This window comes from Trematomus bernacchii, unplaced genomic scaffold, assembly GCF_902827165.1.
Source record: "Trematomus bernacchii unplaced genomic scaffold, fTreBer1.1, whole genome shotgun sequence".
In the NCBI taxonomy this organism is placed as follows: domain Eukaryota; kingdom Metazoa; phylum Chordata; class Actinopteri; order Perciformes; family Nototheniidae; genus Trematomus; species Trematomus bernacchii.
Genome location: NW_022987648.1, coordinates 15,570,830 through 15,587,655, shown reverse-complemented (window position 1 = coordinate 15,587,655; position 16,826 = coordinate 15,570,830). Strand labels below are relative to the sequence as shown.

At 39.3% G+C, this 16,826-nt stretch overlaps 1 protein-coding gene across 3 annotated transcripts in view; it reads left to right on the top strand.

Moving 5' to 3' along the window:
• Positions 1 to 16,826, top strand: part of edar (ectodysplasin A receptor) — a 36,836-nt gene that overhangs the window by 2,906 nt on the left and 17,104 nt on the right. The window contains exons 2-5 of one of the 3 annotated variants that reach the window (XM_034134591.1): positions 8,397 to 8,462; positions 10,926 to 11,045; positions 14,179 to 14,360; positions 16,637 to 16,719. In XM_034134591.1, coding sequence (XP_033990482.1) covers positions 8,412 to 8,462; positions 10,926 to 11,045; positions 14,179 to 14,360; positions 16,637 to 16,719 — 436 coding nt within the window. In that variant the 5' untranslated portion in view covers positions 8,397 to 8,411. Of the gene's footprint in view, positions 1 to 8,230; positions 8,463 to 10,925; positions 11,046 to 14,178; positions 14,361 to 16,636; positions 16,720 to 16,826 lie in introns of those variants that run through there. The other 2 variants (XM_034134590.1, XM_034134589.1) reach the window with 2 other exon arrangements.

The window sequence follows — 16,826 nt, the reverse complement described above, 5'->3', positions numbered from 1 at the left end:
CGCTGGTGAGGGATTGCTTTGTAGTTCGGGGCACCTGTGCAGATGGTGGGATCTGTGTGACGCCCTCCTGGGGGCAGGTTGAAAATACGTTAGCAGGGTTTGACGTGAATGCTTCTCTTTCTCTACAACTTTCATCCCTCTAAGTCACTGCTTATATTCTTAAGTCTTTACCTGGGATTGGCCTCAGTGGATAGATGAGGATTTGCGCTTTGAAGATATCTACATCCATCATGATTAGCTGCTGCTCAAATCACTAGAATTATCCACATGCTAAAAAAAGACTTTAAAAGCCCAAAGATTTGTTTTAAGAACTCTCTGAAAACCCGGTTTATTATTTCAATGCTGACAACTGGAAACAATCTGAAATTAACCATGTGGATACAATGCTGATTTATGTTAGTGAAAAGGAATATTTCACAAAAAAAAAGGTCATAAATATTAGAGATTTGCCAGTATGCTTGTAAGTACATTATTTTATAGCTTGTTGCTGTTCTGTTTAGTCTAGAAACGTATTTATCGTAACATATAGCCCATTTTTAGTTAAGAGAATGGCTTTGTATTTCAGTCCCTTTATTATCCGTTAGTTAGAGGGCAGCAATAAGACGTACAGACGGATTCCTGATTGCAGATTAGGCTTCCCACCTACAGCCAGCGCAGAATAAACATCGACGGAGACAGAGAGATGTTCTGCCCCAGCAGAGCTAGAGAGGGGAACAAGGGATCAGGGAGAGGAGATGATGAAAGACAGATCACCGGCAGGCAGAGAATCAAAGAGCCTACTGACTGACTGGGGCTGGGATAGGTGTGTGTGTGTGTGTGTGTGTGTGTGTGTGTGTGTGTGTGTGTGTGTGTGTGTGTGTGTGTGTGTGTGTGTGTGTGTGTGTGTGTGTGTGTGTGTGTGTGTGTGTGTGTGTGTGTGTGTGTGTGTGCGTGTGCGTGTGCGTGTGTGTGTGTGTGTGTGTGTGTGTGTGTGTGTGTGTGTGTGTGTGTGTGTGTGTGTGTGTGTGTGTGTGTGTGTGTGTGTGACTTCTTTTCATGTGCCCTAAGAGTTTGTTTTTCCTGCGCACAGAGTGGGAAGCTGACAGTAAGTCTGTAATTAAAGCAATCAAAAGATGAAGAGAGATGAAGAAACATCAAGTGTGCACGTACAGAAACACACACACACATTTCCATGTAGGTTCATATCTGCTTTAAAAATGTATTTAAGGAATTAGTTATTTACATGAGGGAATCACTTTCCTTCTTCTGTAGGTGATATTTGAGCCTTTGTGTGTCCCAGTATACTCCTCTAATTTCTGCAAAGCATGTTTTGACATTCCTGTGAAAATACAGTTCGCACTGATAAACCGCCGTGCTGCAGTGGGACGGGGTCGGAGTAAATGGATATTTAGTCAGGCAGACGGGGGCCAGCTGTTGTCTGAGGTCTGCGCCTGTCTCCAAAATCGAAATCACTTTAATCATGGGTTTATTTTCACATCAAACTGAGATGGTCATCATGTTGCAAATTAGATTTATTCATGGCTCATTTAGTTCCTGATATGTGAGCCTTGATGGCTACTTTGCTCACTGAGTTTGACTTCCTTTAGTGAGAGGCTGAACTCTAGTAATGTGATAATAATGATTAATGTACAGTTGAATAATAGCGCTGTATCGTAGATATTTTACCAATCAGGGATTTCTGTTTGAAAGTTTTGACACACACTCCCACTGTAACTCAGCCGAAGGTGAAAGCGGTTGGTCGATTTTGACTGACAGCTCTGCCGCCACCCATCTATTTACTCTCCAGCTGCCTGCAAATCATAGAAAGGAGACAAAATGCCAGCAGCACATTCCTCCGTCATCCTTCACTTCTTTAAAGAAAGACAGTAAGGCCACTTATAATTACTTAAAGGTGGATTGGCCCAATTCTTGAACACACACTTGGAATGATTATTGATAGTCAGACTGAACTTAGTTTTGCTGCTGTTCAGCCAGAGCATGAGAGGTGTTGGTAGATGGGTATGATACAGTTAATGACATGGTATTATACTGACTCAAATTGTCTGATTTCTTTTGATCTGATGATTATAGACTATTGTAAGAGAAGATTTTTTGATTATAACATACTTTAATTCACAATTATTTTTACATTAGGTTTTCGTTTAAGGTTGGAGTATACATTTGAAGATATGTGGCGAAATGAATCTTGTGACTGAGATGTTTACCAGAGCTGCTGGAGGTGTAAATGATAGACTGCAGAGACTTCATAGAGGGGGAAATCCAAAACTGTTTGTGTTTTATCTTCAAATCCGCTTGGCTGATGTTTTATTACAAATGTTTTTTTTATTTGATTTGTCGGTCTTCATCATAATATCCCAGCATATATTTAGTTATCAATGTGGAACCTTTTGCCAGTCAACTTCTTTATGTCTCTTGTGTTTAGATAGCTAGCTAAATGTATATTTGTTACTATGAAAGCTATTTTTTAGTTTGATCTAATTAGCGTAAAGTGCACTGAATTGTGCAGTCCCGATGAAGAGGAATGTAAAAATACAAAATGGTCCAATGTTTGCATTAAAGGATGTACATTTTTTTATATTTGGAGCATTTACTAAAGGCAGACTCGTCCGTCAGAGGCTCAAAGCTGGTGAATTTGATATACTGGCGGCTTGGTTGGCTGGAAAACAGCAGGATATATTTGAGGTGTTGCTCCCGCACACAAACAGGCAGTCAGTCAGAGCAAGTCACATGTGTTTGAGATCTTGCTAGGATTTGGCTTGTTGAGCCTGTTCTGTAAAAGGATCAAGTAATTGTTTTTTTTGGGGGGGGATAAAGCGCCACATTGATTGACTTTGGAACTTGTTTATGGCCAGGAGGCTAAGGGATTATGTGAGAGTGTGTTTATGGTAAGGGTTAGAGCAATTGCCTAGTTAGCTGTGAGACCAAAATTATATTTGTGTTTAGAGTGAGACATTGAGACTGACAGTAAATGGCCAAAACTATCAAATGTTAGCAAAAACCATCTGCTACATGTAGTTCGAGACAAACAATATCAGTATATACAGTCCAGTCCTTAGAGGGACATTTTCATTTGAATAACAAGCGGTTCTTGCATGTGTTGCTGATGGATCATTAGACATAAAATATATCCGATACAAAGACAGGAAATAATAAATTAAGTAGGAGAAGAAAGAGAAAGATTTCAATGGAAAACAGATTTTCCTTTTTCGAAATACCAAAACCAGTACGACAGTCTCCTGGATCCACATGCTGCTGATTTAATTGTCATCAGAAATAAAGTGCCACGGAAGAGCCCACAAACCAACCCTAACCCTTCTTCATTGGTTCGCTTCCTGGCCGAGTTCCTTTGCCACTGATTGGCCTATTACTTAATCTGGCAGGAAGTCATTATCAAACAGCGTACAGTGTTACAGGGTTAAACACTGATGGTGAAAATCCGTTTCCCACACAAAACAAGAGATGTATTTTTCTCGATTTTTCGCAGTAAAATAAATGAATATAAATAACTCAATTGGACAGTGAAAAGAGACAGAAAGAGAAATGATTAACACTGGTTAACAGTGTGGTTTCCATTTAAAACTAAACAACAACAATAAAAGTCCCAAAGAAGGATGGCCGGTGATCAATGCGCCTGCGCCTACACTTCAGATTATGTTAAGGCAACAACAATACTTGGTTAGGTTTAGGAAAAAAATGTACTTGGTTGAAATAGCAAAGGAAGTGGCTTTACTAAAGTATGGAAGATTTGTAAGAAATAAGAACTCTGGTATCAAACGGGACACAAACAGCAGCCGCGCAGCTGAAAGTCCCATGTGTTTGGAACCAGCTACGCAGATTTTATTTGTCTTTATCCTACATCCCCTTGCCTGGCCTAAAATGTTGTTTACAGTGCATCTACCGGTAGCGGTGTCTTTGTGGTGGCGCGGCATTTGAACTTGTTGCATGTTTCTGCTTCTGGTTGTCCCTGGACTACACATGGAGTGAAGTGAGATCTTGGTAATATTGAGAATCCTCAAAATGTTACACTGCAGACCTCCTGAGGCCTATGACAGAGTTAGGAATGACAAAAGACTGTAGTGTGAGGGAATTGGGCCTGCACTTTGGTTGGAGAAACTGCTTAACCACAGACTGATCATGCAGTAAAAATGTGCCCCTTACAAAAGACCAAAGCAAATGTGTCAGTATGATTGTGCTGCCAGAGGGGAGTACTATTTCTAAGTAATGACCAATGATAATTAGCTCATTCCCTTTTCCCTTAGGAAACTACTAATTACCTGAAATTGTTTTTAGTTAACAAAGACTTCATCAGCTTATTAGTGGCCATTATGGTTTGAACACTATGTTGGTAATCTAAATAAACAAAGCATTATCACACTGGATACAAACACAATGACACATTTCATTTAATCGTTTATTTGAACAGGGACAATGCACATTAATGAACACTTAAGACAAATAATGCTTCAAGTGTAAATATGCCAGATTTTAGCTTTGAGCTAATTTCCATCCACAGTCCCTGACATACAACAGAACATGACATTTATAAACATAGCAAAAAATAAATACATGATATGCAAAAAGAGCAAGAGCAGCATACACAAGTATTTACCACAAGAGACTGGCAAGGATGGGTGGATGCCTGCTGCGACTGCCAGAAAAATAATTACCATTAACTGTCAGTTTAATGTATGTGTGCCTGCATGATGATCTATGGGAATTTCCATATGTCAACCACCCCTTTCACCTACAGCATCTAAACCTCCACATAATGACTTTGAGCTTCATCTATCACATGTATCACATTTGGCTGTCAAATGTAGCTGCAGTCCATATCAATACAGACTTAATTCTGCTTTGAAGTCATAAGTGATATTAAGGCATTATGCTTGTCACTGTAGGCCAGGGAACTCGGATGAAGGTTATTCAGGTCTCATTGAATCGCATTGTGTGCATTTTTTAGGTCAATGGGTTTGTTATTGTGCATTATTTTAATGAAGCAGAGTAATAGTAATTGTCTTCCCATAGTTATGTGGATATTGGGTTTCCTCTGCTGACACAAAGAGAAATCAAATGAAAAACAGAGATGAAGACAGCTAATGAAGGATGAGGGAGAGGGACGTTGCAAAAATGTTTCACAAGTCAAGCAAGCATTGAAGATGTGGCTTTTAAAAAATATGTATCCAGTTCAAACCCGATACAATCGCTGTGTTCTACCGGTGCCATGGGGAACTGAATATATTCTACCTGGTAATGACACAGCTAAAGACAGAAGGGTTATTTATCGGAGATTATGTGGTCGTTAGAAGATTAATACCCTCGGGGGGGAAAGAGACGTGGGCTGACTTTCATCTCAGACCTGCCCCGACAGAGAGAGTGAGGGTGAGAGAGACAGAGAGTCGGTGGAAAGAGGTAGAACAGAGTGTCAGAAGACACAGAGTCTTCAAACACAGCGCTGTGTGTGTGTGTGTGTGTGTGTGTGTGTGTGTGTGTGTGTGTGTGTGTGTGTGTGTGTGTGTGTGTGTGTGTGTGTGTGTGTGTGTGTGTGTGTGTGTGTGTGTGTGTGTGTGTGTGTGTGTCACTTTAACCCCATAATGAGTAGCCTTGAGGGGGTCGACAACCATTTGGCAGTTCTTCATTTCCTGATTTCTTTTTTTAAGTGCTGTCTACCCTTTTATCTCTTACACAGCAACACACACACACACACACACACACACACACACACACACACACACACACACACACACACACACACACACACACACACACACACACACACACACACACACACACACACACACACACACACACACACACACACACACACACACACACACACACAGGTTGTGGTCTTACCACAAGGGCTTGTGCAATTAAGCCTTTTTGCCCTCACTAACCATTGATGTGTGTATGTATAGGCTGCATATCTGCGTGTTAATGTATGTTTGTGTATTCTGTGAGTGTGTGTGTATGTTGAAGCTGTAATTAAGCAAGATCAAGCCCTCGGGGTCGGGAGAATTAGACGTGATTGCACATCAAAAGGTTTCTCAGTCAAGTCTGCGACATTGTTGAAAGAAATCAGAAGTGTGGAGCCTGACAGACAGATTTTGACCTCAGATAGCAGATAATGGAAGGCTTCCCATTTCTATTTCACACACACACATGCACACGCACACACACATGCACACACAGGATGATGTTAATTTGGTTAATGATGGTCTAATTTAGAATAAATAGACGATATAGATGAATATAAATAGACAAATAGAAATTGTAACCACCTTGTGATTAACAGGTCGATCTTGCACTATCCCGTATTTTTTCAAGTGTCACATTTTGGTTGCCGTTCTGTTTGTCGCCTTTGCATCATTTTAGCACAATGTGTATCTTTAAGGCCTGTTGGTGTGAGCATTATGTGATGCGGGGTTTAGGCTGTCACCGCCCTACAACACCAGGAAATCAGACTGAAGCCCTAGATCCAAGAAAAGTATATATATACATATTTATACATGTACCTGCATCTTTCTTTCATATAATTAACACTCAAAGAGACTCCCTGAGAAATGTACTTGATAACAGTAATTAAAGGTGTGTTTGTGTTTTTTGGGTGTGCATGCTCTAACTTCCCCTTTTATAGTGTTTATCTTCTTTATTTATCCGATGTAATTTATTTGACTTAAATGTAATTTAGCTTTTAAAATAAATGAAACCTTGCAAATGAAAACATTAAAAAAAAATATATAGGTTGTGTTTTTTATGTGGTTATTAGCCATTCCTTATTACCATGTATTTTATAAATAATTACAATACCGGCGGGAACAGCAAATTACAGTCTTTTATTTCATCTTAATGGCCAGCAAATTAATGTATCCAGTCGATAAGTTAATCAAAGGTCTGTGTATTTGATTCCCTGCAGGCTATATTGACACCAATATGGTGGAGCTTTCTATTTCAGAATATTGAATGTACCATTGTAATTACTTGTAGATTAGAAGCAATTTCTAATTGGATAGAGTCATTTAACAACCAGCAGCTCCTCTGTGTTTGTGGGAGCTAACAGAAGCAGCGTTCACTCAGCGGGCTCTTATCTGTGCTGCCAGAGACCACACACACACACACACACACACACACACACACACACACACACACACACACACACACACACACACACACACACACACACACACACACACACACACACACACACACACACACACACACACACACACACACACACACACACACACACACACACACACACACACACACACACACACACACACACACACACACACACACACACACACACACACACACACACACACAGTAAAGAAACACATTATTTATAGCATGGCGCACTAAATGAACATGGTGCTGTTTAACCAAGCATACGAGTTGCTTTGGTTGTGTAACAATTAAACGCTGCAAATGAGTCCGTTTGTTCCACTTCCCTCCTTCTGAGAGCTCTCTGTGTTTGATTACATTTGTTATTTGTTTGCAAATTGTTGTGAGCCTTTGTATGAGTGATTCTGGGCTCATCCTTTATATTCAAATGTCGCTTAAGGGGTGATGTTTTTACTGAAGGACACCAGCCAACACATATCCATTCAATTACAGTGACAGCATTATTTACACTCGCACAAACACCCACACACACACAGCAACACATGTACGCCTCACCCTCCTCTCAGACCCAGGCGGGACAAACACAGTAAATACAATCACAGGCACCAGCTTGCAGATGTACAAAGAAATAAACAAAAAGTTACACATTCACCCACACAAACACTAAACATATATCTTTCTTCATATGAAAAATACACATAGGCTTTATGAAGTACTGCTAGCATTATACCACACATATCCAACCTCTAACCTTCATTTCATTTCGCCCATTTCAGCAACACTGCCAGGGTTTGTGTGTGTTACGAACGTGAAATAGCTTTTTTTTCTTTACATTTATTTTGGTGCAGCTGGAATAGAGTTTCAAGCTGATGGGAAACTTTAAGCTACTGGCGTTTTAACTAAGTTTGAAAATCTGAGTGCATGAGAGGAATGAATAAAGAGACAGATAATTATTATGTGATATCACCTTTCTTTTATTGAGGCAGAGGTTAGCCAACGGTGATGTGTGCTCGCAGTTATGAGCCAGAGGAATGCCATGGGCTGTTCTGTTGCTATTACTTGTTTATGGGCGATGACGTGATGCTAACGGGACACTGAACTCATCTGGGCCACACACACATCGTGCCCATTGACAGCACGACTGCGGGCAGGAACGCTCTCAGATTTGTGACTTTGCTGTTTCGTAAATGACGTTTGGTGCGGAAGATTGGTTGCAGGAAATGTTTGCATAACAATGAATGACCATTTCTCTATCTTTCTCTCCTGGTCCCCAGCAAGAAGACGCAAACATGTCAGAGAGAAGAAGTCAGAAGAAATCCATCTTTCTGTCCTCATTATTGGTAAGTTTCTTATTTTAAACATTTGTTTTCTTTATTTCCTCTGTCCTCCAACTGTAATTCTACTTTTGATTATTTTAGTTTCTTCATTAATTCCCAATCCTAATGTTAATTCATGTTTACTTTGACTTTATTTCCACACTGTTGTGATCTTTTCCTCCTCCGTTTTCCCATTATTTTGTTACTTCTTCCTCTGCTTCACCTACATTATCTTTTCTTCTCTTTGCCCTCTTTTAAATACTATCAAAAACCATCATCCTATATCAGTTATCCTCAGAACTCCCACTATTCCATGGGTATGGATCACAGCCACGATTGACTCAACTCTCTGCACTGCGTCATCCAGACTTTTGTTCTCTCATGCCAGCAGCTTGCACAACTTTGCAGCACTCTACCAATTAGTCAACCTGAGAGCTTTTTTTAGAGAACAGATATATCTTTGTAATCGGACCGGGAATCTAGAGACTCTCTGTCTGTTTTGATGTTGAAACTCACTGGCAGAGTTCCCATCAGGCTCCTCACCCCCCCTCATCAGTCACTATCTGTACATGCAGGAGGGAAAAGATGTTCGGATTCAGTTAATGGTGTTGGTTTACTACACTACTAAGTGGTGTCATTGGACTCACTTTATATCTTGGGGAATAGTATAACTATGACAAATGACTAACATTTGATTTAAACTTGGCCCTATTGTAAGTCACTCAACTACTGTACCAATTCAAAGGTTTTATTGTCATATGCACAAAGCTACAGTGTAAACATGGCAATGAAATTATTCTGAACTGAGCTCCTCCAACAATGCAACATATATAATAAAATACAAAAATTCAAAATACAAAATAAAATAAAGCGAAAAAAGGCAGAGTTGGAGAGGAGCAAAGGACACGGCAGCCATCATCACCGGCGCCATTTTGTTACCAATGCACAAAATAAAGAAACTGGTATACTTTATTGGAGTGCTTATATTGACATATTAAGACATTGTAAGATTTCACATACAAAAAATAGTGTTTAACTACTCTGCAAAATATAAAATGAAATCTTATGGGTTAAGTTATTACAAGTAATAGTATTATTTTTGGCATATTTCAATCATATCATCAAAGAATTGGGGAATTGAGTTGGAAATAGTTTTTCCAGTTTTGGAAAAACGTTGTCAAAAAGAGAATTGATGCAGTTTTGTTCAGAGCCTAAGTACTGAGTTCAGTGAATGCATAGGCACACAATGCCTGCTAAATACCTGCTAAATACCTGCAGTGACCCATACATGTGTGACATACTCACAAAGAAGAGTGGCAGGTGATGTTGTAGAGTTGTTTGGCTTGCAGCGTGGGTTGCACTAACCATGCATCAGGAGTGTGGCGTAAAGGTCAGGTCATTTTGAATCAGGTGTGAGATTACATTAAGATTACTTGGCCTGAGATGATTGGGTTCAATACAAACCCCTAACACACACAAACAGTTTGAATTTGTGTATTTACTCAAACACTGCATAATGTCTGCTGTCATGAGATGGTTATGAGGAAGAGAAAAGAGAGGGAGATGTTTTTTAAACAGCACAGAGAAGATGGAGAGTTAGTCATCCACACGTTTGCTTTGCCTCCATAATTTTCTGGACTGCAGACGATAAAAGTCAGTTAGTTTGTTTGGAAAAGAACATTGTGTGCTAGTGAAACTATAAATTCCAGCTGCTACGTATTACAGTGAGCCACAATGCCACACACACAAACAAACACACACGAAGATACACATACAGTACATAGACAAACCGAGTCACAGATGAAGAGGACTCAAGAGCTCATGTTAATGAATGTGCATTGTCCCCTCCTTAACAATTAACATTAACATTAGTATGGATTTGATGGTTGTTTGTATTGCATTCTGACAGTTAGTCTGTTGTTGATTCTTAGCCAGTTAATTTGACTAAATAAATCAGCCATCACCCAGTGCAGTGATTAGCTGCTGCTGCAGATGTTGAGTCATTTCAAAACATCCCCATTTTACTGAGAGGATTAATGATGTTGAATAAAAATAATTAAAGTTACTAAGCAAAATGAATTGTTGGTTTCAGCACTGTTGATCTATTGGTCAGACAAAATGTACATTATTATATTGAAGACTCTCTTAATACAGATAATAGAACATGTTTGTGTTTTATATTTTGCTGAGAATAGTTAGCAATAGCTTAAAACTTCTTTAGAAATGTGATGTAAAAAAGTAAATGTCTTTCTGTGTTTACTAATTTGATTTGAATATTTACATTATATTTATTTAATCTATAATGAAAGGATGAATTATATACAAATGGATACAAACAACCCTGTTTTCCATAATGGACCTAGAAGCATTTATTTTTCGCACTTACACAATGTTAATGGTAAATCATAAAAATGTTTGACCCTAATGTGTACCTCTCCCCCCTCTCCCCCTCCCTGTCTCCCTTCTCCCCCCTCTCTGCCCCTCCAGGTGTGTTGTATGTTTGCCAGTGCGGAGTATTCCAGCTGTGGAGAGTATGAGTTCTTCAATCAGACCAGCAACAGCTGCCAGGCCTGCCCTCAGTGCCAGGCAGGACAGGAGCCGCATATGGTAAGACACACACACTCAAACACACACACACACACGCTGCACATTTAACATCAAATTATGACAAAATCTGACTTCATGAACCTGTTCTGTTCAGACCACCCACAACTCTCACACACACGCACACACAGCAGCGTCAACATAGCTGCACAGTGAACAGTGCCTAAATTCAAATGAACAATTTCTCATGGTTTATTGCTCCCATTGACTTGGATGTGAAGGCATGCATCACAGTGAAAGACTTGCAGTAGTCACACAGCCTCAGCCTCCGTCAGTCAGACTGCAGACAGCCAAAGAAAACAGAGTCAAGGTAAACGCTTCAGTTGGCACCCCGGGGTGCCACACCCTCCCCAGAGAGACAGGCGCACTCAAGGGCAACAAGGAGGAATGAACGTTTCTGTAAATAATAAGGGTGCAGCCACTTGGTTTCAGTGGCCTTACTTTACGTTAATGTTTTTGATGTAAGTGCATATTTTCATGCATTATGATTTGCATTGGTTAGAATACGGATTGATAATCTGTTGCAATCGTGGAGTATTATCACTATAAATATTTATCTAAATAATGTGCTAGGGTTATGGTTCTTAAAAGTTAAAATAGAAGTTGAATAATAGCTCAAATAATAATAAAGTAATAATAATGTGAAGTTATATAAACTGGCATTTACAGTTTTGAAAAATCACAAGATGTTATAAACCCTCAATAAACGAGCTTCAAAGTGTAGTTATGTAAGCAGCTCATAAAGTAAGGCAAGGCAAGGCAAGTTTATTTATATAGCACCTTTCAACACAAGACAATTCAAAGTGCTTTACAAAAATGAAAGACATTAAGAACATTAAGAAACATATTATAAAATGGCATTTAAAAACACTCATTTAAAAGCAAAGATAATAAAACATGAATAACAAAGGGTACATGAATAAAATGTACAGTGCAGTGTGAGATACACACATCTGAAATGTTTAGCTCTGACTCTCAATCACAGAAATAGTTTTCTTTGACCTCACTTTCTTTCTACTTTATTTTTTAACTTATCCATAAAGGTAGGGTAGGTAAGTTTGAGAAACCGGCTCGAGATCGCTAGAATTTGAAAATACACAACCGGAGAAAATCTGCCACTTCCTTACAGAGCCCCTCCTCCAACACACACAAACGCACACATGACCAATGAGGGCACGAGATAAGTTTGTGCACAGATGGAAGGCTGACAGGCAGGTAGGCCATCCAGTTATTTTAGCCGGGCCGGCTAAAATGATTGGTCGTGCTTTTTACAGTACTACGGCTTCCACAGATGATATTTTTTTTATGGATTTTTTGTCAAAGCACTTAAGATATTCATTGCTATCGGGATGTTAAGAGCATTCCATGGAATATAACAAAAAGTGTATCTCGAGCCGGTTTCTCAAACTTACCTACCCTACCTTTAAGTTAGTAAAGTAGTATCGTTATAATCAACAATTTTGACCTGAAGGTGGCACTGAATGAAACATTAAGACACCATTAAGGTTATTAAAACTAAAACATGTTTGTTGACGAAGATGAAAACAGATAATAGACTAAAAGGACAGAAAAAAGTGGAGCCAACAGTCCATCCTGTAGATTCTGGGGTATTTGACTCTTTAAGTGGAGAGACTGTCCAAACATTACTCACAAAATGTTATAAACACACACACCCTTCAGTGGGAATGATGACAACACCATAAATCCTTTCTTTTGTCCTTTCCCCTCACCACAGCATAAACACGCCATGATTGTTTGTTTTTTCCTTCCTTTCCTGCTTCCTGCCTTGTGTTCACTAACATAACATGTGCTTCTAGTAAGAATGCCCAACCATGTTTTGTGTTAGAAGTTGCAAAAAATCCCTGCCAGAGAAGAGAGGGCAAAGAGAAAACTCCATCTGATGAGCACAGAGCTCTGTCATAAAGAGTAATTTAGCTTTGTGAAACATGAGAGAAGAGGGGAGTTTAATCAGAGAGATGAGTCCCCTTTGCACTTTCCCCTGGATGTCTGATCCACAGTCTGTAATTCATGTGTTATTTTATTCTGCTTTCCCTGCATGTGTGTGTCTTGACACCCTTTTAATCACGAGATAACCACAGGGTTATTTCTCACAACAGAGACTTCAGAAAGTATGTGATCAGGCACACTAACGCACACACACAGTAGACATCACAGAAGACATCCAAGGACGCTTTTAAAGTGCATCTTGTACCCAGATTGCGTGTGATGTCGCTGGATTTGCACGCTAGTTCACATTAACATAAACATCGGGTCAAACATATCTTTCCAAATGATGAAAGGGATGGCGAAGTGGTGACACATTAAAGAATCAGGTATTGAAGTTTCATGTCAACTCGCATGATGTGGAATCTGCTTGATATTGAGGGTAGGCTCCCTGGGGGGATCTTTTTTAAGATTTACCGCGACTTTTCCCGGCTCGATTTCACTTGGGACCTTTGTTGCATGTCATCACCTTAATGTCCACTCACTGTCAAGTTTCAAAATAAAGGAAACACATGCCAGAAATGTTCCTGCTTGTTATAAATCCTAGGTTTCTTCCTCCTTTCCTCCTCCATTTATGATCCGCCAGTTTCAAAGAGGTGACACATTTGCTTTGAAAGGAAAGAAGCTTTCAATTGGAATAGCTTTTAGAAAAGGAACAGAAGCAACACTGCGGCCATACTGTTTAAAAGAAAAAGATCCAAAGCTAGATTTAACCAAAAGTGACAAGATCCTGCCAATAGCTCGGTCAAAGTTTCATATCAAACAATCACACCGAGACTCACGGACGTCAAACAGAAGGGAAGACATATTAGATTTCTCTGAGAGTCTTTCTACTGTAGCCCAAAGCTAAGAGGCAGAGAGTTGTTTTAATACAGAGATGAAAGTGAGAGGGAAATGAAAGATGAAAGAGAGGAAGCCAAAAGGAGAGTAGGTTTTTTCTATTCGTGTGTGTGGTCTGTAGTCTTCTCTTTAAGGAATAAACACACAGAGATGAGATTGATCCTAGAAGACACAACGATAAGCTGGTCATCTTATTGATCTGTGGAATGTTGAATTTAGTTTGAAATGTCATTATCTAATGTACACCAGGAGAGAAACATTAACCAAATCTATGAACATGTGTGTTTTTCAGAGTTGTGGCTACGGTGTGAAGGATGAGGACTTTGCCTGTGTGCCGTGCCCGCATGGGAAATATTCCAAAGGGAGGTATGAGATCTGCAGACGCCATAAGGACTGTGACGCTTTCTACAAAGCCACTGTTAGAGCAGCGGGAACTCCAGACAGCGATGCCGAGTGTGGACCCTGTTTAACTGGGTAAATGACACACACACACACACAAGATTCAAAACCTATTTGCAAAGAACAAAAAGGTGTCAAGCGATTACTACACAGTACTGAATTGAAAGAAATATGGCACTTACGCAACTTGCAGGATTCTGTTCACATTTAGGTTCAGACTTACTTAGAACAAGGTGTTAATGTCTCTTTCAAATAAATCAACTGAAAACCCATTTCAAATTCTCTATGGTAAAATCAATGTTTACCTGCTGCAGAACTATTCTTTTATCTCACTGCCTTTTCCTGGGGGCACGACGGTCTTTTTTGTAACGTTACTGCCACCTATAGATCACTGGAATATTGTCAAACTATTGATTATGTGTTGTGATGGATGTGCCCCGTCTGTGTCCAAAAAATAAAATAGGGACACACTCTGTTTTTGACATTAATTGAAACATTTTATAGATTAAGGATTTTAGCACTAAACACTGAATATATAGGTACATCACAGAGATGTACTTTATTATGTTCATAGTATGACTCATCAAATCTGAAAAGATAGTGCAATATGAGTTGAAATGACTAGACCACCCTGTTGTCTTCATTTGAATGCATTCCCTCCGTTTGTATGCAAACACACTCTAAATCTTATTTTCCTAATTTGCAAATGACAGCTGGGGATGCAACCCTCCTACGTTAGTTTTAAAATAATAAGTCAATTAGGGATGTTTAAACATTACCAGACCTTTCTGTCCCTCTTCCTTGCACAACCTTCCCATCATTCCCCCTTTGTCTGCCTCTCTTCATATTGACTTGTTTGTCGACACCAAACATTCTTCATGTTAAAAGTCTGTTTTGGATCTCATGCTGAGTGGTATAATGAAAACTGTTTTTATGACTATGATACTTTATTTGATATCTATGATTGAATGTGGGCAGAACAAAATTGAGTAAGTCCTGAAGGAATTGGCATAAATATCACAGATTCATGATTCCTCCTCCTGTCAGTGGTGTGCATGCTGTCCCGCTGTCTTCTACGTTTTTTGGCTCTGAGTCCTTCTGCACTACAGGATGTTTTTGCTTTTGCTCAGGAACACTGAGTTTAGTCACATCTACTTCCGCGTCTGTACAGTATGCTCTGAACTGAATGTATGAGTGAAGCAGAGTCTATACCCGTTGGGTGCAGAACAGAACACGCCTCAACAGTATTGAAACAGCGCACTTAAAGTCTGTATCTCAGCAGAGAAAAAGACCTGGAGGAAAATAAGCATGATTCTGTTTTGACGGAAATATTTATAGTTTCCTTGAAAGCAACATCAAAATGATTCATTTGTATTGGTCATCAGTAGGCAATAAATACAGATGGAGTTTATTACTATCTATGATTTATTAATAATGTCTAATACATAACAGTACATCACTAGCAGTGATAACAATGATTACTCTGGAAAATGTCCTGATTTCTTTTTTCTGTTTTAGTTTTTTTTAAGTTCATTTGATATAGGTTGTAGAAGATCCATGTAATGAACTGCCTGTAAATAACTGCCATGTTTTGTTTGTGTACTTTTGTCGCTATTAATTTCCTTTTTTATCCTTGCAAGGGTTAAATACAATTTACAAGAAATAGAATAAAAGCAGCATTTCATTATTATACACATCACACAACAAGCGATTTAGAATAAAACACTATAATCTGAGAAAATGTTGCTTACATTTACAGAAACCCCTAACCCTTAAAAAACAATTTGCTCATATACCTTTGTTAATGTGCAAAGTTATTAATAGTTAAAGCACACAATCGATTCCGATTATAGGACTAAGTCCACATAATAAAAAGGCCTCCGTTTGAACCTGTTTGCTGCATACATTATGTACATACTCTAATAATTTCTGCTCATGTTGTCTCAGCTAAATGATTTAATACCAACGCGAGTCATTCACAGACCTCTCCCCTTTCCTCTAATAGACGCTTCATGACTCAGGGCGATAATATGTACCAAGCCACCTTTAGGTGCCTTCAGGGCATCAATTATGTTCATTTCTTCACTGAGGCAAACTTTTCACCTCAGCTGCTTCCCCGTACTTATCACCATGTAGGTATAGGATAATATGTCTGGAAGGAAGGGAGCTTGCATGCAGTATACACACCTGCTGTGCTTGCTGATAGTGCTTTATGAGTTTAAAACTGATTTTATTTCAAGATGTCCTTTATATCAGCTGGTTTGTCTCCGGTACGTGTAATAGTCTTGTGGAGCCTAATTATACAGTCTAACAGTTTGCTGGTTTAAACTCATGTATATTATCTCTCCCAGGTTTTTCATGCTGGAGACCAGACCCAGAAACCTCTGGATGGTTTGCCACTCCTGCCAGAACGCACCACGCAACACCAAAGAATGTAAGACCATCCTTCTCACTTTTTAATTTCTCCCTCCCCTTCCTTCCGCTGGCTCTCAACCTTTCCTACAAACAACCTTGTATTCTCTTTTCAACTATGAATTCCCC